Source organism: Oryx dammah, unplaced genomic scaffold (assembly GCF_014754425.2).
Source record: "Oryx dammah isolate SB20612 unplaced genomic scaffold, SCBI_Odam_1.1 HiC_scaffold_10, whole genome shotgun sequence".
NCBI lineage: Eukaryota > Metazoa > Chordata > Mammalia > Artiodactyla > Bovidae > Oryx > Oryx dammah.
The window spans coordinates 6,528,291-6,550,552 of NW_024070194.1; the positions used below are offsets into that span (position 1 = coordinate 6,528,291).

The 22,262-nt window shown below is 53.0% G+C and overlaps 1 protein-coding gene across 1 annotated transcript in view; it reads left to right on the forward strand.

Moving 5' to 3' along the window:
- Positions 1–22,262, forward strand: part of PREX1 (phosphatidylinositol-3,4,5-trisphosphate dependent Rac exchange factor 1) — a gene marked incomplete at its 5' end in the record, with an annotated part of 105,391 nt that overhangs the window by 77,287 nt on the left and 5,842 nt on the right. The window contains 17 exons of the mRNA XM_040248738.1: positions 1,651–1,736; positions 2,760–2,896; positions 3,560–3,671; positions 5,396–5,583; positions 5,875–6,036; positions 6,721–6,931; positions 7,322–7,598; positions 8,185–8,391; positions 9,721–9,809; positions 11,229–11,311; positions 11,472–11,562; positions 13,384–13,512; positions 15,124–15,165; positions 16,571–16,788; positions 18,611–18,710; positions 20,780–20,923; positions 21,019–21,133. Coding sequence (XP_040104672.1) covers positions 1,651–1,736; positions 2,760–2,896; positions 3,560–3,671; positions 5,396–5,583; positions 5,875–6,036; positions 6,721–6,931; positions 7,322–7,598; positions 8,185–8,391; positions 9,721–9,809; positions 11,229–11,311; positions 11,472–11,562; positions 13,384–13,512; positions 15,124–15,165; positions 16,571–16,788; positions 18,611–18,710; positions 20,780–20,923; positions 21,019–21,133 — 2,391 coding nt within the window. The remainder of the gene's footprint in view (positions 1–1,650; positions 1,737–2,759; positions 2,897–3,559; positions 3,672–5,395; positions 5,584–5,874; positions 6,037–6,720; positions 6,932–7,321; positions 7,599–8,184; positions 8,392–9,720; positions 9,810–11,228; positions 11,312–11,471; positions 11,563–13,383; positions 13,513–15,123; positions 15,166–16,570; positions 16,789–18,610; positions 18,711–20,779; positions 20,924–21,018; positions 21,134–22,262) is intronic.

The following is a 22,262-nucleotide window of genomic DNA, read 5'->3' on the forward strand; positions in this document are numbered from 1 at the left end:
TCCCCGCGGCTGGCGGGTCCTCCCGCAGGCACGTGCCAAGGTGCTGCTGGCTCTGTTCAGTTGACAGTGCTTACTGGGTGTCTGCTGTGTGCCCGCTGGTGTTTCAGGCTCAGGGGACGCAGCCCCGTCTGCATAGATCCGTTTCCGCCCTCACAGATCTCAGTCTGTTTGGAGGCTAGAGCAGGAGACGAACAAAGTCAAAGCAGAAAAGGGAGGGACGTACCAGGAGGTAGTGAGTGTGGACCAATATATCGCGTTGGCCATAAATCATTTGAGTTTTTGCATTACATCTTATAGAAGAATCCAGACGAACATTTACCCAACCCATTATAAAGCTGGGACAGATGGGCTGTGTGGAGGAGTGCTGGTCAGGGAGATGCCCCTGAGAACGGAGGTGAAGACCCGAAGGCGGGTGAGGGAGGGGGTGAGGCGGACATCGGGAGGAGGGGGTTGCTGGCAGCGGAAACAGCAAGTGCAGAGGCCCCCGGGGGCACTGGGGCTAGTGTGTTTGAGCAACAGTGAGGAAGCTGATGGGGCTGGAACAGGGTGGGCACTGAGGTTGGTCAGACAGTAGAGGCCAGGCCCTGTGGGTCTTGTGCCCACAGTAAGGAGCATGGAGCTACCGGAAGGTTCTGAGCGGAGGGGCAGTGTGATCTGACATAGGGTCCTGCAGCATCTCTCTGGCTGCAGGTGGAGACTAGATTGTCAGGGTGGGGCGGAAGCAGGAAGCGTGGAGAGGAGGCTGCCGGCCGGCCCCTCCCAGCCGCGATGAGAAGTGGTCGCGTACCAGATAGAGGCACCGGGAGGAGCGTTTTCTATTTTAAATCCTGCGTTTTCTATTTTAAATCCTGCTTTTCGCTTCTCTCTTCTATTTAAGGCAGATGCTCCTGGTTTTCTGTTGATGGGAGTGATTGAAAGTTTTAAATAGCATTCTTTCAGTTCAGAGGCTTGTCAGTTTCGGGGACATGATTGATGGTTTGGCTGGTATGTAGAAGTGGGAGAAATCACCATGGTGGAACATGCCCGCTTCAAGTACCAGAAATACCTGGGGTTTGAGAACAGGCTCCCAAGATGGCTTTTTATGGCAGGTAGGGACGATCCAAGGCCTAATGTAGGGGACATGCCTTAGACAGGGAAGCCGATGGCTACATTGAAGCCCCTGGATTAATAATGACCTTGGGCAGGGGCTGCTCATTCTGCCCTGGTGATTCACCCACAGAGTGGCTGGGTCTTCTGGGCTTTCAAATCATGATCTCTGGGGGACATGTGGACAATTTTCTAGAGTCAGCACCCAGATGTGCTGGGGGTCACTTGTCACCCTCCAAGTAAGTGATTATTAAATAAAATATGCACTCACCAAGGTCTGGTGGCCACAAGGCCTCTTCTCACCCAGAGGATGATAGTGAAGGGTTAGGAGGGTGCATGGATGGACTTTCCGAAGTTGGGCTGGCTGGTTCTGAGGAATCAAAGGCCCTGTTCTGTGCGCTCTGGTTGAGCGAGGTTTCTCTATGCATTTGGAAAGTCTGGTGCTGCTGCTCTCTGGGGCTGGATTTCCCAAAAGCCCAGGAGGCAGGGGCTTCCTGGTGGCCCCCTGGGCTCTCTTTCGGGAGTGACGCTGCTGTACCTTATGACAGCTTCTGTTTGGTGTAGGATTGTCAAAGTCCCCGACCGTCCAGAGGCGCTTTGCTTCCAGATCCGTGGAGCAGCCCCGCCATACGTCTACGCGATAGGGAGAGGTGAGTGGGAGCCCAAGGGACGTGGAGTGGGGCTTTGGGAGGCCAGTCTGTTGTGCGTGTAGGAGTTCAGAGGCGCCTGCCCAGTTAGCTCCAGGCCTGTGCCTCTTAGCGCACAGTTAGCACTTACCTTCTTTGTTGGAAGCCAAGGCTTGTAGATATGCATGCCTATGGGGGTTGGGCAGCTACACATGGGCAGCTGAAAGGAAGCACTAGGGAGTGGTGAGGACTGTGGCAAAGTGAGGAAAATGCACATTCACTTGAAACAGGGCAGTGTTTCTTCAGCTCCAGCTCCTTATTGCCAGGCAGGAATGTGGCAGTTTGAGAATCATGGGACAGTTGAGAGAACATGCTCTTGGAGCCTGGTAGACCTGGGTTTGAAACCTGGCTTCTTTTTAGACACATGACTTGAGAGAGCCACTTTGCCTCTCTGAGCCTGTGTTTCTCTGTCTGCAAAACGGGGCTGGTCCTGGCTTCGGTATCATGGGGTTGTTGTGGGACTTAAAGGAGAAGAGGGCTTCCCTGGTGGCTCAGCGGTAAAGAATCCACCTGCAGTGCCAGAGACGCAGGTTCGTTCACTGAGTCAGGAAGATCCCCTGGAGGAGGGCATGGCTGCCCACTCCAATATTCTTGCCTGGGGAATCCCATGGACAGAGGATCCTGGAGGGCTATAGTCCATGGGGTTGCAAAGAGCCGGACACGACTGAAGTGAGTAGCAAGCACACACGCGAAGGAGACGAAGCTCTGGAGTGACATGTGCCTGGGTTCAAGGCCAGCCTCCCTTGCCATGTGACCTTGAGCTCACTGCGACTTCTCTGAGCCTCAGTCCCTTCTTCTGCCAAATGGGAATGACAGTGCCTGTCCTGCCCCCTGGCTTGGGGTGGAGAGTGGCTGCGAGGTGGGAGGATGGAGGTGCCATTTGGTGTGGGGTGAGGGACAGGTGCCTCTGGTTACTCGCCCTTGCCTGATACCACCCCAGCCTCTCATCGCCTGGCATCCAGCCTCAAGCGCTCCTGTCCCCCTTAGGCTCTGAGGCTGCGGCTGCAGGGCTCTGTGCTGGCCAGTGTATCCTGAAGGTCAATGGCAACAATGTGATGAATGACGGAGCCTCAGAGGTCCTGGAGCACTTCCAGGCATTCCGGAGCCACCAAGAAGAGGCCCTGGTGAGCCGCCTGGCAGCCAAGGGGATCAGGGAAGCCCTGCTCACTGGGGTGGAGGCTGAGGGCACCCTCCCTTCTCTGGGGAGAAGTCTGCAGGCACCACAGGGTTTTGGGTGGGGTGGGGCTGTGGACCTGAGGGCTGAGCTGGGCCTGGGCTCCAGGACCTCTCTGCTTCCCTAAACCTCATGGCCTCAGTTTCTACAGTTGTGAAATGGGTGTGATAAGACCCTCTTTTCTTACCACATAGGCACGTTGGGCAACTAGTCACACTGATGATGAGAAATTGATGTTATACTTGGTTGGGGACCCAGGGTTCTGTGGACAGTGGTTCATTGGTTTATTTAATAAGCGTTTCCTGCACACCTGCTGTCTGCCTGGCGTGTTTCTAGACCCTGGGGCCACAGGAGAGACAAGCTTTCTGCTCCCATGAAGCTGACTTATGTTTTCAGTGCGCCCCCTCCCCTGGCTTCTGTGAGGAGCATAGACTGTGGACGCTGAGGGCCGAGTGTGGCTGGAGATCGCTCAGGAAGTTTCCAGAGTGAAGTCTGGGAGGGCTCTCTGAAGGTGGTGTCGCCAACAGGCTGAAGCCCTGAGCTTTGGAGTCGGGACCGCATGCACCTGGGCTCTGGGTGTCGTGGCGCCCCTCTTACTCGGCTCCCCACACAGGGCCTGTACCAGTGGATCTACCGCACCCACGAGGACGCGCAGGAGGCCCGGGAGGCCGCCGGCGAGGACCCCAGTGGCGAGGGGGCCCGAGAGGAAGACCAGCTCAACTCAGGTAACGGGACAGGCAGGCCGTGAGCCAGAGACGCCCGTGGGGACTGGGTCCTCTGTGTCCACACTCCTCCCAGTCCCATCCAGCCCTCCTCGATGCTGTCCTTTCTGTGTGAGTCTCCAATCGCTGCCGTAACAAAGTACTAGGAACCTGGTGGTTTGAAACCACCTGCATTTACTGCGTTACTGTTCTGGAAGTCGCAAGTCTGAACGGTGTCTCCCTGGGCTCTGATCAAGGTGCCAGCAGGCCTGTGTTTCCTTCTGTGCCTCTTCACTTGGCTGATTCAGGGAGACAGCTCCCCAGCCAGCCCTGTAAACCCTGCTTCTTTGTTGACCCCAAAGTCACCAGCAAGGAGCCCAGAGCTGTCAGACACCACGGCACTGAAAGCTCCTGATCTTCCCACGCCTCCTCCTGCCCCCAGACCAGCAGAGCACAGAAGCGACTGGAGAGGAGGCGCTATCAGTCAGACTCCAAGCATTTAGTCGGCACTTACTATGTGTCAGCCTCAGTTCTAGGTTCGGAGGATACAGTAAGGAAGAAAACAAAAAATTCCCTGCCCTCGAGGAGCTGTTCCCCTGCTGCTAAAACACCCACAGCCTGAAAGAGGGGTCCTAAAGGAGACAGGCTGATGGGAAGAGGGAGAGACTGGAGGCCCGCTCTGAGCTCAGTTTATGCCCCTCTGAGAGCAAAGGGCTGTGGGCCTCCTTCCCCCAGCACATGGGTGACCCCACTGATGACGAGAGTAAAGCACACTGGGAAGAGCTGGTGGTTTCGAAACTTCCATTCAATAAGTAGAAGCACCTACTATGTGCCAGGTCATGTTCAAGGAGCTGGGGAAACAGGAGTGAACAAGGCAGATGGGGTCTCTGCCCTTAGGGCACTGACAGGAGGGGAACAAGACAACGAACAAAAGAACAAAAGAATTGATAATTGGTGACGTAGGCTGGAGGGTGAGGGGGAAAGGGTGACAGTGTGTGTGCTGAGAGTACTCTTTGGAGCAGGTGGGAAGAAAACTGCTTCAGGCCATAAAGTGCCTCCTTTCTTCCTAGATACATCACTACCTAGCTGTGTGACCTCTAAGGAATCACAGTCTCTCTGGGACCCTGTTAATCTGGACTGAAACTGGGCTCCATAAAAACATTGGCTCAGCAAACTAAAAAGGCTGAGTAGGGTTAATGAGCTTCAGGTCTGGCTCGATCCAGCATTTCATATACTGAGGAGGCCTTCATTTTCTCCAGTTCTCAGCTCTGCTCCCTCTGAGTTGGTTTCCCTCTTACATGCTGTTTTCTCCACCTAGTGGCTCTGGTAACTTGAAATCCAGTTGAAAAAGAGGATGTCTCCTTCTCTTTGTAGATCCAGACAGATCTCCCTCTCATGGGCTCAGCTTGGGCCACATGCTTGCTCCTGAACCAGTCACTGTAAATAGAGGAAATCAAACATGCTGAATGGCCAGGCCTTTGCCTCTGGGGGAGGGTATGGATGGCAAATGAGTCTCCTTTTCGGAGCCCCAGAGACTGTGAATGAGACTCAAGGCTTGATTCCTGAAAGGAAAACCTTTTAGAATAAGGAGTGAGTGACCGTGGGCTGGCAAAAGTGAAAAGAGCCACAGCACAGGTTTCAGTTTCCCCGCCTGGCTAATGTAGGTGGTCCACGGTGCTGGGCCCGGGGGCTGGCTTGGCGTAGGGTGGTGCCCCCTCCGCAGGGTCACCTGTCCCTCTGGCTTCCAGCCTTCCCCCTGATGTCCCTGGGCCCCCAGCCGAGCCAGCACGAGGACAGCCCTCTGGTCAGCCTGACAGTGGGCAACGTGTACCTGGAGCACGGCGTTGTGTACGAGTACGTGAGCACGGCGGGCATCAAGTGCCATGCACTGGAGAAGATCGTGGAGCCCCGCGGCTGCTTCAGCCTCACTGCCAAGGTCTGGCTGGCTGTGGCCCTGCCCTGGGGGGGTGGAGCAGCCTGACTCCCATGTCCTCCGAGTTAGCCTGGGGAACCTTGGTCCTAATTCCTGCCCCTCCACTTGGTAGCTGTGGGGCTTAGGAGACTGACTTCTTATCTCTGAGCCTCAGTTTACTCATCTGTTAAGTGGGCCAATAATAGACCTGACCCACACGTGTATTACAAGGTGTATAGTAGTCGCCCAAGATAAACCCCTTAAGACTCTCCCAGGTGCCCAGGGAGTACTCAGTAGCAGTTGATATTTCTGCAGATCCTTGAGGCCTTTGCTGCCGATGACAGTGTCTTCGTGCAGAACTGTGGGCGGCTCATGGCCCTAAGCAGCAACATGAGGACCATGTCCCACTTCGAGTTCCGAAACATCTGTGACACCAAGCTGGAGAGCATCGGCCAGAGGATCGCCCGCTACCAGGAGGTGCCTACACCCTACAGAGTCTCAACTCAGGGTGTTTCAGTTGTAAATGTCAAATGCCAACCCAACTTAGCTTAAACAAACAGGATAATTAACTGGTTTATATTACCAAAATGTCCATAGGTAAGCTTCAGGCATGGTCGTATCCAGCACTCAAACAGATAGCACACTGTTACAAGAACAGGACCTCTCTCCTCTTGACTTTGTTTTCCTTATTGGTTTTGCTCTCAGGTAGGCCCTTTTCGTGTAATGATAAAATGGTCCTCAGTAGCTTTAGCCTAACAGTAGAAATAGAATGCGATGAGAACTCTCGTTGGCTTGGCCTGGGTCCCCTGCCTAGGCCTGTGCAAGTTCTGCAGGAATGGGGAGGCAGCCTTACTTGAACCTCACAGATGCTGGGTCAGGGAGAGATGTTCCCCTAGAACACCTCAGGTGCAGCTGAAACGGAGACATCTAGGTGGGTAGGTACTTGGAGGCCTCACATTCCTCCAGGACTTCCCTGAAATCTGGGTCCAGTGAAAGGCAGTGCAGGGGAATTTACTTTTTCATTTGGACTTATTGGCATTTTTTTTTTTTTTTCAATTTTGGAATGTCTGGCCTAAGCTAGGATAACGTGGGTACTGGACGTGTGCCAGAATTCCCAGACCCTTAAGTAATAACCCCATGCCTCCCCCCGACCTTTCTCAGTTTGCAGCTCAGCTAAAAAGCAGGATCAGCCCACCCTTCAAACAAGCACTCCTGGAACCCCATCCACTATGTGGCCTGGACTTTTGCCCCACCAACTGCCACGTCAACATCATGGAAGTATCCTACCCCAAGACCACTCCCTCAGTTGGGAGGTCCTTCAGCATCCGTTTTGGTCGCAAACCCTCCCTCATCGGCCTTGACCCAGAGCAAGGTAATTGCATGTGTCCATCAAAAATGTGTTCAGGTCTCATAGTACAGTACTTAAACAGAAACATATCTGAAGGCCAACAGGCTAGAGCTGGAATGGTGGCTCTGTGGCCATCACGGATCCAGATTCCTCCTATCTTTCTATGCCACCATCTCTAAATGTTGCTTTTATCCTGAAAGATGCCTCATGGTATAAAATGACTGCTGGAGTACCAGCCATCATGTCTACATTCCAGGCAGGAAAATGATCATAGTAGTTAAGAGTGTATTGGCACCAAATTGAAACTTTCTTATTAAAGCAATTTAATGTATTAAAAGAATATTTTAAAGGGAAACTTTTCTCATTTACTGAGATCCTTAAAATAGGTTTGTGAACTTTTCCTCCCTACCGTAGGTCACCTGAACCCCATGTCCTATACCCAACACTGCATCACCACCATGGCTGCCCCATCCTGGAAGTGCCTGCCTGCTGCGGATGGGGACCCACAACGTCAGGGTCCCAACGACAGCAGCTTTGGGCCAGCCAGTGGAGCCCTTGGCCAGGAGGACCGAGGCCTGAGTTTCCTGCTCAAGCAGGAGGACCGTGAGATCCAGGATGCCTACCTGCAGCTCTTTACCAAACTGGATGTGGCCCTGAAGGAGATGAAGCAATATGTCACTCAGATCAACAGGTGAGCCCTGTGTCAGGGTCAGGATTTCCCAACATCGGCGCCATCAACATTTTGAGTAGGATTATTCTTTGGAATGGGGGGGTGTCCTGTCCATTAGTGGTTATTAGCAGTATGCCTGGTCTCTACCCACCAGATGCCAGTAGCACGCCCTTCCCTAGTTGAGACAGCCTAAGTTGTCTTCAGATGTTGTCAGAGGCCTTCTAGGGGCAGAATCACCCTGATTGAGAACCGTTGTTCTAATGAAAGGATGGGTGTAGGCAGTATTGTCAGTAGAGGCTGAAACTATCGGTGAAAGGTTTGGGGGGATCTTTATTATTTCAACACTGCAGAGAGAGAGACGACTGGACGTGATGGCCCTTTTGGTGCCTTGCAGCAGGACGCACAGCACCACCTACAAAGCGTGCTCACCAACACAAGTCGCACAGTTCTCTGATCGAAGTTCTAGGCTGGCTAGATGATGCGGGGCATAAGGGAGGCTGAAATGGTTCCTCAGGGATGAAGTTGGCTAAATCCAGAAGGTGGGCGGTTCTAGGTGACAAATGACCGGGGGGCCTGTGTCTTTGCTCACAAGTCTTTGCTCCCACAGGCTACTGTCCACCATCACAGAGCCCACCTCCAGTGGGTCCTGCGACCCCGCCTTGGCCGAGGAGGCCTCCTCCCCACCGCTGGTCAGCGAAGAGAGCGAGATGGACAGGACCGACCATGGGGGCAGCAAGAAGGTGTGCTTCAAGGTGTGCGAGGAGGATCAGGAGGACTCGGGTCACGACACCATGAGCTACCGGGACTCCTACAGGTGGGGGTAGGCCTGGCTTGGGAGGGTCTCGTGGGGTTTGGTGTGGAGGTATAGTTGAGGCCCTGGCCGTGGAAAGGTCAGAATCAGAGGACGTTTCTCAGGAAGCTGTGGGACAGGGTGCTGTTGCCTACCCGTGTGGTTTGTGGTTTTGGGTAGTTATCTGAGTCCCACAGTACACCCTGGATACACTCTTCAGCCTCCCTCCTCCCAGACTAATGTTTCAGGGCCTGCCCTGTTGGGGACACCACTGATCCTTTCCACCTCGATTTCTGTCCCCATACGTTGATGGAATGTAGTCCAGGAAAAAGTCAAGATCTGTGTGTTTTAAAATCAACGTCAGGCCTCAGGTTTTTGCAACAAACACTGTTTTTCCTTGATCCAGGGAGTAAGACTATTTTTTTTCCCTCCTAACTCTCGAGGATCTGAATTGTTTTCTCCTGGTTAATTATTAACAAGATGGATGAAGTCTTAATTAGTGGGTTGAACAGACTGAAAACTCAATTTCCTATAATAAACCGTGGAGTGAATGGAATTCTGTACCACAAACCAGCGCTGTGGCCCCCCATGAAAAGGCTCTCTAATATCTGACGGTTGTGGTTAAACTAGAACCTTGGAGGGACACTTCATATGGTTTGGGGCAAAAAGAGAACTGACAGAATTTGGCAAGGCCTTGGGCCCCGTCCTCCCGGCGTTTATAGCCTTTCAGTCTTCAAGGGGCCCTGTGTTTCTTGGTGTCTGTGTAATGAGATGGTCTGGCTGACTGGGTCCCATGTGTTCTTGGATCCTTGTGTCCACAGACCAAGATCTTATCTCTGCGTTTCCATTCTGACATTTTTGGATACTCCAATTTTTCCTTTTAATTGTCAGAAAAGTGAAGGAAAGAATTTCAGGGTTGTGGTTTTTGATTCCCCATACCTTCTGAGTTCCTGGGATACAAGCTACGCACACACAGTCTTTGTTCCTAGGAGGTTTCCGGCCAGGCCGTGTGGTCGAGTGTAGGGGTGCAGATGTGTCTCGGGACAAGACTGTCCCACGAGGGCAGTGACGGTAATTACACCCGAATGAAGATGAGTCACTGTCCACCTACCATCTCTGTGTTTCTATACCGAGGCCTAGAGAGGTTCCTCCAGGGTGGGACCTAGCGATCCCACTGGGACAACCTTCCCCATCTCTGGCACTGGTGGTTGGCCAACAGTGCTCTCTCTGGGCCCGTCATCTACCCAAGGGTTTTGTCTACACTCCAGAAAGTGGGTTCCGGATGCTGGGACCAGAGGCTGTGAGTGGGGAGGCAGAGGGTTGACTCACACCTTCCTCTCTGCCATTCTGCAGTGAGTGTAACAGCAATCGGGACTCTGTTCTGTCCTACACCAGCGTGAGAAGTAACAGCTCTTACCTGGGCAGCGACGAGATGGGCTCCGGTGAGTGCCAGGGCTGAGGGGGTCCCCTGGCGAGATTGGGCTGTTTGTTTTTATTTTGTTACACTTTCCTACACATTCTCTTGTTTTCTGTTACTTTGCATGGTTTTCCTTCACTCATTTTGCATGTGTTTATTGCACACCTGTTATGTGCTGGGACCACAGCCGTGCATTTTGAGACAGGCCCTTGTAGAGCTCATGTTCTCTCTGAATGTCGTGGACACAGAACAGATAGAAACACTCCTGATCCAGTTACCAGGTGGGATGAGGTCTTCTGCATTGCTAAAATAGGGCGACCTGATGGTTTCCAGGAATGACATGTGCTCAAACCCAAAATTCACACAACACAAAAGAAGTACCTGAAAATCAGTCAGAATCTCAGCCTCTCCCACAGAAATGACCATTGAGGATATTTGGGGATCACTGGTGAACATGTATTTCTGCACAGAGGTGGAGAAATGTGAGTGGATGGCTGGAGGGACAGACAGACATAAATAAGAATTTATAAGTTAGGGTGGCTCGTTGGTGAAGAATCTGCCTGCCAATGCAGGAGGCACAGGTTCAGTCCCTGGGTCGGGAAGATCCCCTGGGCAAACCCACTCCGGTATCCTTGCCTGAAAACTCCCATGGACAGGGGAGCCTGGTGGGCTGCAGTCCATGGGGTTGCAAAAGAGCTGGACACGACCGAGCAACTGAGCACATACATTCGACTGTAAGTTACTTGCAACTTTTACCGAAAGACTGAAATTTGTTTTAATTTTCATGGATTTCAGCCTTTAACGTTTTTATTTTGTGAATGGGATAGACAGTCACGTGGCTCATAATTCGAAAGGTGTGAGTGGGAGAGGGTGGGTGGTGACAAGCCTCCCTCCCATCCTTGCTCCCCGGCCTCCTGGTTCCTAGGCTCCCACTGCCACTGCTGTCGTGCGTGCCCTTCCGGAGGTGTCTGTGCATAAAAATTTAATTTTAATTATACTTCACTTTGGCAGAAGAAAAAGAAGCTCAGGAAATATCACAGCTATTTCTGAACTTTGGATAAATATTTCATCACAGAAGCTATTCGGCTGCAAAAACTACCCCTGGGAAGGTTTTAGGAAGGCGATTTCAATGAAACGGCTGGAGGATGAATGAGAGATGTGGGCTCTGGTTCCTTCACTCGTTTTCAGAGTGAAAATAGTAACAGTGACTTACAGTTGTGTAATGTTTTAGCTCCTGTTGCCCAGTTTGCAGGTAAACAAACTGAGGCTCCAGGAGGTCAAGTGATTTGTGCAGCGTCGCACAGCTAGGACCTGGATCTGTCGGGCTCCAAGTCCGCTGTGGGTTTCGGAGCTCTATAGCTACATTGCCTTCTTGTGAGAGAGCCTGGGAAGGTGTGCGATGGGGCAGGAATAGTTGATGGCTGTGGTTTCTTCCTTCTGCCAGGGGATGAGTTGCCCTGTGACATGAGGATCCCATCAGACAAGCAGGACAAGCTTCATGGCTGCCTAGAGCATCTCTTTAACCAGGTAGGATCTTTGTCCCAACCCTGGCCTGACCTTGCGTTCTTCCCATCACCCCGGGTAAGAACCCGTAAGTCAGGAGCCAGGGCAGGGGCCAGAGGTCACAGGTTCTAGCCACTTGGAGGGCCCCGAGGGCCAAATTAACCCGGGGCTTCCTTTCGCCCAGGTGGACTCCATTCACACACTCCTCAAGGGGCCAGTCATGAGCAGAGCTTTTGAAGAGACCAAGCATTTCCCCATGGACCACAGCTTACAAGGTGAGCAGAGAAGAGTCCTCAGGCAGGGTGAGGGATGGCAGCCCGCATTCATTAGGGACACAGCCTGTGATGTGGCTTGTGTGCTGGACGGGAGTCAGGCTGCCTGGGCCCACACTGCCCACTGTGCCCTTCACCTGCCGAATGGCTGTGGGCCAGTCCAGGGGCGGTCAGCAAGCTCAGCCCATGGGCTGAATCCGGCCCACAGTCTGTTTTTGTACTGTGAGCTGAGAATGATTTTTTATTTATCGTGAGTCATCAAAACAAAACAAAAGAAAACATGTGATAGGAGCCAAATACCTGCAAAGCTTAAATCAGTTCCTATCTGACTGTTTACAGAAAATGTGTGTGGACCCCTGGGCTGTCCCTGAGCCCTTCCGGGCCTCCGTCTGCCCATGTCTAACACAAGGGAAAGGACTGGAGCACAGTTTGCCAGCCCTCAAACACTCCTAACCCTCTTCATCATTTTAGACATAGTCACAGACTCTGCCGACATCTTGACAGTTTTTAAACTATATTCATTTGCTGCCTGTATTGCTATCGATAGATCTTGTCTGAAAAAGTGTCTCCCTTTAAAAAATTTCATTTTGAAAAGAACTTTATTAAACTTCCTGTAAGTGGAAAGTCATCACAATGTGCCATAAAAGAATAAGTCCAGTGGAACCAACAATGAAAACTGCCCTTGTACTGTAGTTAGGCACTGTTGTCTGTCCAGAGCTCTTTGTTGTTTCTTCATGAGAGGGGTTAACAAGTTAAAGAAGTGTTAAGGACTTAACGGCACCAAATTGAGACTTTCTTCTAGAAATGATTGAGAGAAAAATAATCAACATTTATATCTTTCTACCTGCCTTTCCTCTTGTTTACCATCGACCCATCCCCCCACCCATTTATCTATCCATCCATCCATCCATCCACTCTACCCACCCACTGACCCACTACCATCCACTTATCCATTCACCCACGCTCCCATTCATCCATCCATCCATCTCCCTGCCCACCCACCCATTCATCTACCATCTACCATCTACCCACCCACTCACCCGTTCATCCATCCATCTGCCCGCCCACCCACAGGAATTTCCAGTAGGGTGCAGGAGATAAAGAACCAGCTGCTTCTAAGTGAGGGTCGGAAGTGGTGAGGGGTTGGCTAGCAGAGCCCTTCTGACAATCTCAAGGTCATCTCTGCCTGGGATGGACCTCTGAAAGAAGAAATGTCAAACTCAGAGGAGCCGAAACCATAACATATCTCAGAAACTCGAGACTGTGTAGCAGACACGGGGCCAAAGGAGCAGAGGCCTCCGTCAGCCTGTCTGGGGTCAGATTCAAGTCCCATCTTGCTCACTGCCTTGATGAGTCACTTTAGGCAAGCCACTTTCCCCGCTCTGTGCCTCGGCTTCCTCCTCTGAGTAGGGAAAAGGTTATGCTAGGTTATAGCTCATGTGTCAGCTTGGTTGTGGCCGTGAGGGGGTGGGACCTGAGGATGCTTCTGTGACTATATTCAGGCTCAGGAGAAGAAAATGCCCAGATTCATTTGTGATTCTGCATTGGATTGGTTGCGCCTGCTAGGAGTCCCATCCTCAGACTAGTAGAAAGGAGTGCTGAGATTGAGTAGTGATGTCTGCCATGGGTATAGTACTATCCATTAGCAGCACACTTACAATCTATTTGCCTTCCCATGGACCAGATGATACCCAAGGCTCTCGCCAGCATCCTTGACCTAAGATTCTGAGCTTTGGAATCTAGCAATGGGACAGAGGCCTTGGTGGCACCATTTCTCAAAGCTCCCTGTCTCTTTTCTGCCCCACTGTCACTTTCCTGCTCCAGAGTTCAAACAGAAAGAGGAATGTACAATCCGTGGCCGGAACCTGATCCAGATCAGCATTCAGGAGGACCCCTGGAACCTCCCCAATTCCATCAAGACCCTGGTGGACAACATTCAGAGATACGTGGAAGGTCAGTCAGGCAGGGAAGGCTATCACGTGGCGATCTTGTGGCCTCCGGTTCTTAATGTGGAACATCGGAGGGTCAGCAGTGGGTCCACCTCTGTGCCCATGTCTCTCTAGGCCCAGGGAGAGGACAGGAAGAGCCAGTGCCCCTTTCTCAGGGCCCTGGGGCAGTACACATGTGGTCAGGGAACTGCTCATCTGGGGTGCCCGGGGGCGCCCTCACAGATTCAGGAGGCTGAGAAGGCCGAGCTTGTTCCCTCCCAGCTTCCAAAGCTGTGGATTTAGTTAGGTTTCTTTTGTTTATGATCAAGGTTACAGGTGTGTGTTGAGCGGAGAGAGGGTCCTTATCAGACTTGGGCCTGCAGGTAGGTTTGGATGCTCTAGCGTTAAAAAATGTGAATATTTATAATCTGAAAGCCCACATACAAGTCTAGACATCTGGCTGTTCTTGAACAATCAGACGATCTGGCAGTAACGGGCCTGCATTCCTGCATTCACACTTGCTTGGAGATGAATGGTGGCCTCCATCTTCAGGTTGGGGAGGGGAGCCTTCCAGGCCACGTGGACCCCGCCCTACCCTGTGGCCCAGGGTCTGCTTCACGCCCCCTATGTTACCTGCCTGGCCCTTGGCAGCATTTGAACCTGAGGCTCCTGGGTTAGAAGGAGCCCAGGCCAGGGAGACGTTTGATCAGCATAGCAGGGGGTGCTTGGCCCCAGGCTCATGACTCCAGGAACAGCCCTCTCTGAGTTGGAAGTCTGGGTTGGCCCTGAGCTGTCCTGTTTTCCAAAGCTGTCATTGGTTAAGAACATGGACTCTGGAGTCAGATGGCCAGAGCTTGAACCCCAGCTCTCCCACTTAATGGCTGTGCGATCTTGGCAAGTTTCTTGACGTCTCTGTGCCTCAGTCTCTCCACTGTAAAATGGGTTCACAGGGCGCCTTCCCTTATGTGTTGTGAGGAATGAATGAGTCAGTACAAATAAGGCACTTGGTACAGAGCCTGGAACACAGTAAGTCCTCAATAAGCAGACGCGGGTGAGCGTTTATCCTATCACACCAGCCCTGCATCTTGGGGCCTCCCCAGGATAGAATGTATTACAAGAGCCCAGACCCAAAGGCCTTTCAGGTTTTTCTAAGCCCCTTCTGGGCCCAAGAGCCTTTATGTGAAGGAAAGAAACCAGGATGTTAGCCTGTGTCTGGAAGGTCTGAGCTTTGTCTCCATGTGGGCAGGGCTTGGCCGTGTAGCGTGGCGTGAATAGGTACCCTAGGACGCGTGTGAACGTATGTGAGCACCCATATGCATAGGTCCCTGAGCAGGTACGAGGCGTGGGCTGGGGGCTCTGGCCCAGGAGTTGCAGGGGCTGGTTTCAGTCTTTGTTCAGTGGGTGTATATAAACAACTGGGGTGCAGATAACAGTTGGGGTTTCACCCCCTGGATGTCCGAGGTTTCTGGAACCCACTCAACACTCATTCAGAGCTTCCTGAACCTGGCTGTCTGTACCCTGAACTTCACTGGAAGGGGGGGCAGAGCACGTGGGCCGGGGGGCAGGCTTGGCCCTGCCGGCATCTTCTGCTTATTCCACTCAGCCCATCTCCCTTCTCGGTCCCTTCTCCTTCCAGATGGAAAGAACCAGCTGCTCCTGGCCTTGCTGAAGTGCACAGGTGAGGGCTTTGAAAGGGCAACTGTCTGCAATGTACACATGCTGGGTATATCCATGAGAGCCTGTCCCAGCAGCTGGCGCTCATGACTGCAGCCCAGGGAAGGCCTCTCCTGCCGACCAAGGTTGACTTCCGCAGGGTCCTTGGGGCCTGCCTGCAGGGGAGGTAGCCCTGTGGCCTCCAGTGCCTTGAGAACTTCTCAGACCTCACTTCCTCCTCCTGTGTCCAGGAGACAAGTCTCAGGCCCTGGAGCTAGGAGCACTCTCTCTTGTCACCCCCCAGGCCTAGGCTGATCTCGATGAGGACCCAGCATAGAGCACTGATGATTTCAGAGGCTTTCTGCCGGTGGAGCCCTCAGCCCCACCCTGGGGCTTCCTGCCCTTGCAGATGGTGGGAAGGAAGAGGGGCTGATGGGCGCCCAGGGGAATCTTGGAGGTGTTCTCTGTCCCATCCTTCCAGAAATTCTCAGCCATGGGGCAGCTAGAATAGGATCTAGGTCAAAATTGGGCACGGAAAACCTGTTGGCTGTTGCCAGTCATCGACAATAATCCCTTTCAGGGAATTCCCTGGTTCAGTGGTGAGGACATGGCACTTTCACTGTGAGGGCCCAGATTCAGCTTTTTTGGGGGGGGAAGCTAAGATCTCGTAAGTGGAGTGGTGCAGGCAAAAGCAAAACAAAAAATCCCTTTCTGAAGATTAAGGGCCCTAAATGACCAATTGCCTGAAATTGGCCAGTTCTGCAAATCACATCACAGGCAGGGGCCAAGGAATTGGAGGTGGGGGGGAGGGATGATAGGAAGAGGGTATACTTCTCAAAAAACAGAGAAAATGATAAACTGCCTTCCTTCAAACATGGAGCTTGTCGTCATTGTCATTCTCGGTCAAGGCTGAGACATTTCCTAATAAATAAAGGAACAGCTGAAGGTAGGGGTTTGGGGCAAGTGTTAGGGAAATCACAAGTTTGTTTTTTAAAGATTTTTTTTTTATGAGGATCAGTTTTTTTCCTTAAGTCCTTTACTAAATTTGTCATAACATCACTTCTGGTTTATTGGCCTTGAGGCATGTGGGATCTTAGCCCCCACACCAGGGATCGAACCCCCACCTCCTGCATTGGAAGGTGATGTCTTCACCACTGGACCACCAAAGCAGCCCGTTTTATTTTATTTTATTTTTAATAGGCAGATGGGTCATTGAGAGAGTTGAGTTTTGCCACAGATCGGCTTGCTTTTGGAGAGTCAGTTTTTAATGGAGTTGGCTTTTGGTGCCGGGGGATGAAGAGAATTTTGGCAAGTCGGGCCCAGATGGGTGGTCTGGCTAGGGGAGAGGGGGCTAGTTCGGGGCTTCGGGGTGCCGGCCTGCTGATGGCCCCGCGTGGCCCCTCCGCCCCCTCCGCCCCCTCCGCCCGCAGACACGGAGCTGCAGCTGCGGCGGGATGGCATCTTCTGCCAGGCCCTGGTGGCCGCCGTGTGCGCCTTCTCCGAGCAGCTGCTGGCAGCCCTGAGCTACCGCTACAACAACAACGGCGAGTACGAGGAGAGCAGCCGAGACGCCAGCCGCAAGTGGCTGGAGCAGGTGGCGGCCACAGGCGTCCTGCTGCACTGCCAGTCCCTGCTCTCGCCGGCCGTGGTGAGTGGGGCCTGGGGAGGGCTCGCTCCGCCGTCCCGCTCCTCATTCGTTCATTCAGCATTGGCTCGCGGAGAACCTGCTGGGTGCCCCTGTTCTTGGCACCGGGGACCCGGCGCTGGACATAGCACCACGTTCTTATACTCAGGAATCTTATATCCTGATTTGGGGGAGATCGAAATAAGTAGCCGAGGGCACGGATGGTGTAGACCTCTGGTTCTCACCGGGGCAGTTCTGCCCCCAGGGGACACGCGGCAATGTCTGGAGACATTTTCGGTTGACGAAGAGGAGGTACTGGTGTCTGGTGCGTAGAGGCCAGGGGCGGGGCTGCTCCTCCAGGGTGCTCAGCTACCCCAGCCCTCAGCCGAGAATTATCTAGGCCCCAAGTGTCCGTCGTGCTGCAGTTGAGAAACCCTCGTGTATAGCGATAAGGGTGAAGGAGAAAAATTAAGCAGAGGAGGGGGCAGGAAGGTCTGTGGGCAGTGGCAGTTGAAAGTGTGATAAGGTGGCCACCGGGAGCCTCACGAAGAAGGTGACCTCTGACCCAAGAACCAAAAGAGGGGAGGGGATGAGCCTTCGGACCCTGGGGAGGAGCCCTCCAGGCAGAGAAGACAGCAGGTGCAAAGGCCCTGAGGCTGGAGCAAGGCACACAGTGTTTGAGAAACAGCAAGGTTCCCAGCGTGGCTGGAACAGTGAGCCCAGGGAGGGGCGGCAAGTCCTGAGAACCCACCGGGGTCTGACTGTACGGGTCTCGCAGGCTCTTGTAGGACTTTGGCTGTTCCTTCTAGTGGGTGGGAGCCAGGGGAGGGTTTTGAGCAGAGGAGGGACAGGATCTCACTTTGGCACTTAAAGGATCACCTGGGGCTGCGGGGTGGGGAAGAGTGTGGGGGGGGTAAGGGCAGAGGCTGGGAGACCAGTGAGCAGACTTTTGTGATGATCCAGGCAAAATTCCTTGGTGCAAATAGCTTCTGGTTTAGTCTTTGCAGTAGCCCCAAGGCAGCATACCCACTTTTTAAGGATGAGAACACTAAGGAGCGGGTGTGAACTGTGGGAGTCCGATGCTAAGCCCAGTTCCCCCAGCTGATCTGCTTTCTCTGCACCTTCTCTTTTATCCCTCGTTGCTCTGCTTGTTCACTCTCAGGGCTCAGTATTAGGGTGGGTCCTTCTACCAGCCCCTGGCGGTGAGGGCAGAGCCAGTGACTCAGCATTGTTGGGTACTGGTACTTAGAGCCAATGTCCCCCAGGAATAAAAACCTGCTCTGTGGTATTTGTTCCTCCACCCGCATGCCCAGGCTGGAGCTCCCCTGGCTTCTGCAGCTCTGAGCCTCCTAGACATTTTCCCAGGTGGGAGGAGAAGTCACAACTGCAGGCCGGTTGGGAAAGCGTGGCCTTGGTGTTCCCTCTGCTGGCCGATGCTGCAGACGGGCGCCCGCCTGATGGCAGATCCCTTCTCACTTGATTTCTGGACGTGAACACCCAGTCCTCACTTCCTTCCTCTTAGATGAGGTCACTGGGACCCCGTGTGTTAATTTACCAGTTGTCAAGACATGCAGGCTCTGAACTGGGTGCTGGGTTGGAACGGTTCAGTGGGATTGGTGGGAGGGCTCAGGAAAGAGGGCCACCTGGCACGTTAGAGCAGAGGTGGGCTCTGACCTGGAAGAGGTGGACGCGATCTCCTGTCCAGCCCTGGAGAGCCCGCACGGGACCTCCTACCTGGAAGGGCCACAGCCTGGTGTGTCAATCGGAGTTGAATCGCAGCATCTTGAAATAAAACCCGGGGCAGGGGTGGGATCTGAAATTCCTCCACCCTGTCTTCCTCCTGCAGAAGGAGGAACGGACCATGCTGGAGGACATCTGGGTGACCCTCTCGGAGCTGGACAATGTCACCTTCTCCTTCAAGCAGCTGGATGAGAACTGTGTGGCCAGTGAGTGATTCCTCCCACCCCCACTGAGAGAGTCGGGGTTCTGGGGTCACCCTGCCTCTCCCTCTGCCACCAGGCCAGCTGCCTAAGGTTGACCTGGGACACAGTGCTTTCAAACTGCCTGCTCCCAACATATGTGGAAGAAGGGGGTCTCATTTCATATAAACCCAGCCATCTCCAACAGCACTTAGGAGGGAAAAACAGCCAGTACCCAGTTCTTAATGAAAACTCCCAGAGATACCCTTCTTTGGAATGAAGATGTGTTAAGATTTTCTAAGAACTTAACACCATAATTTTCTTCTTTCCTTTCATTCTCCCTCTCTCCCCCTATCTTTCCGTGTGCTCACCCACTCATCCATTTATTAATCTACTCATCCATCCACCCATCTATCCATCCATGTATTCATTCACCCACCCATCCCTCTACCCATTTACCCCATCTGTCCACCATCCATCCACCCCCCATCCATCTATCCACATCCCTATAATTATGAGCACATCCTGTGTGTCAGGCTCAGTTTTAGGTTCTGGGGCTGCAGTGAAGAGAGACGTGGCCGTGGTTTCTGCCCTCCTGGATCTCACAGTCTTGGCCAGTCCCAGCCCTGACTGCACTGGGATCACCCAGGGAGCTTTTCAGATACTGAGGCTTGGTCCTACTCCTGGCCCTGGCAATTCAGATTCAGTCTGTGGGATGAATCCTGGACACTGGGATTCTAGATAGGTTTTCCAGAAGACTTAAATGTACAGCCAGGACTGAGAACCACTGGGCTCAGTTCTACAGTCATGGTTCTCTGTGATTCCTGGACCAGCACCTGGAGGATTATTAGAAAAACTAATTCTGGGCTCCATCCAGGACTTTCTGAATCCAAAACTGGAAGCAGAGCCTAGAAATCTGTGTTAATAAGTTCTCTTGGTGATTTTGAAGCATGCTAGTTTGAAGACCTGGACACAAATTTGAGCCAACTCTGGGAGCTAGTGGAGGACAGAGGAGCCTGGTGTGGGGTCACAAAGAGTTGGACATGACTTAGCAACTGAACGCAGCAGCAAAATTTGAGAACCACTGGTCTTTTTCGTTGTTGTTGTTTTATCACCTCACTGAGAAGCCTATTTAGACAATTTTTTGCTGATCGCCACACACCCCCATGGCACTTCCCTGGTGGCTCAGACAGTAAAGAGTCTGCCTGCAAGTGTGGGAGACCCAGGTTCGATCCCTGGGTCAGGAAGATCCCCTGGAGAAAGAAATAGCAACCTACTCTAGTATTCTTGCCTGGAAAATCCCATGGATGGAGGAGCCTGGCAGGCTACAGTCCACGGAGTCACAAAGAGTTGGATACGACTGAGCGACTTCACTCACACACCCCCATAAAATTTTAGTATGATGGATATACTGTATATCCGTTTAGGTATTGTATGTCTGTCTGTTAGGTATTGTATGTCTGTCTGTGCTTTATACATGGAGAAGGGTATTTTTTTTTTTTTGGCTTCCCCATAAGAACCAGTTTTCACCTCCTTAGAGGCAATAGCACCCTGTTGAGAATATGTGGACTGGAGCCTAGTTGGACAGTGGGTTTCGTTTCGGGTGCCTGTTGAAATTGGTTGACAGTGGCTGCCTGTCTAGAGGCCAAGTTGGGCTCAGAGAGAATCACCGATTGATTAGTGATGTCTGCCACAGGCACAGGATGGGGTGCCAGTGGCACCCGGCCGCGTGCTCTTCCCTATGGGTGTAAGCAAGATGCAGTTGCTGTTTGAAGGCGGCTTCTGCCCGGTAGAGGCCCTGGGCTACCAGGCGAGGGTGCAGGGAGCCTTGGTGAGGCTCTGAAGACAAACGTGGACGACTCCCCAGCTGGATAGAATCAGTGTCAGGCCTCAGAACTAAGCAGTGGAAACAGACCTGTTGAGGGAGGGGGAAAAGGAAGGTCAGAGGCTGCTCCTCTGAGCGTGGGGCGATGGGGCTGTCTCAGGCGCCCCTGGACGGGAGGGCAGGGAGGCCTGTAGCCGCGGCTCTGGGGTCTGAAGGAGGGTCTGAAGCTGCCCCCACAGCTGTGTCCCTGGCCCACCATGTCCCCCCACAGACACCAACGTCTTCTACCACATCGAGGGCAGCCGGCAGGCGCTGAAGGTGGTCCTCTACCTGGACAGCTACCACTTCTCCAAGCTGCCCTCCCGCCTGGAGAGCGGGGCCAGCCTGAGGCTGCACACTGTGCTCTTCACGAAAGGTGAGCTGTGGAGCCGGGCCGTGGGGGCCCAACAGGGGAACGGCTGTGCCTGCTGGGAGCCAAGCACCTGCCTCGCCCATCTTCTCCCTTCACAGCTCTGGAAAATGTGGAGGTCTCACCTCCTCCAGGCAGCCAGGTTGTGGAAGATTTGCAGCAGGAGATCAACGCCCAGTCTCTGGAGAAGGTTCAGCAGTATTACCGCAAACTCAGGTACCTGCGTGGGCCTCATGTTGGGGCCAGGATCCTGGACACTGTCATCTGGAGGGGGCCTTTGCGTGGAAGGCACCAGAGAGCCCCCAGTGCCCGGGCGGGCAAAGTGCCATTTCTTGAGCACCTACTGTGTGTCAGTCCCTCTGCCTACACGAGCTCCTCAGATTCTCACAGAAGTTACCTTTCTAACCCATTTTACAGATGAGGGAAACTGAGGCCCAGGGAGCACACCCAAGGGATGCAGCTAGACAATGGCTGAGCTGAGCTTTGACCTGGGTCTGCTTGGCTTCGTAGAAGGTCCTGCCAGCTGGGAGGAGATGCCTGTTTCATTCTGCATGGGGGAGGGAGCTGTGACGGGGCCCCTAGGATCCTTGAGCCTGTGAGTGAGGGGTGTAACCCCAGGGCCTTGGTCCTGCTCAGAGGAGACCCCCCCAAGGAGGAGAGTAGGGGTCACACTCACCAGGAGGAAGCCTTGGGCCCAAGGAAGGAGCTCCACTCCTGCCACCCCGACTCTGGCCCCTTCCTCTTCTGCCTCACCTTCTCCCACCATGAAGAAGATAGGCTAAGAAATAGGACACCAGGGTGTGGTAAGGGGGCCTAGCCCAGCTTTACCATTTGGAAATGGGAGAATGATACTTTCATTTGTCTGTGCAGGGAGAACATTCACCTCTGTTGTTACATCTGGCATCTCTTTGGATCGATCAATGCCATTGGTCTGTTCTCTGCCGTTTGCTGAATATTTAAAATATGGTCTCTGTGATCTGCATTCATCCCTTTCTTTAGCACCTGTCAGTTGAAACCTTCCGTGGGCCAGGCTCTGTTCTGGGTGCTTGCTTAGGAGTCAGCAGTGACTGAACAAAGCCTGTTCTTGGTGGAGTGTAGATTCTAGAGCAGCCATGGCCCCTGGACCCACCACCCCGTTTTGTCAATAAATTTTATTAGCACACAGCCATGTTCATCCATGTATGGATCGTCTATGGCTGCTTTTGTGCTGCAACAGCAGAGCTGCACAGCATCTCTGGAGAGGCAGACTGGTCCACACAGCTTAAAATGTCGACTGTTTGGCCCTCTACAGAAAAAGTTGGCTGAGTGCTGTTCTAGAAGGGGAGATGAGCAATAAACCAGTAAA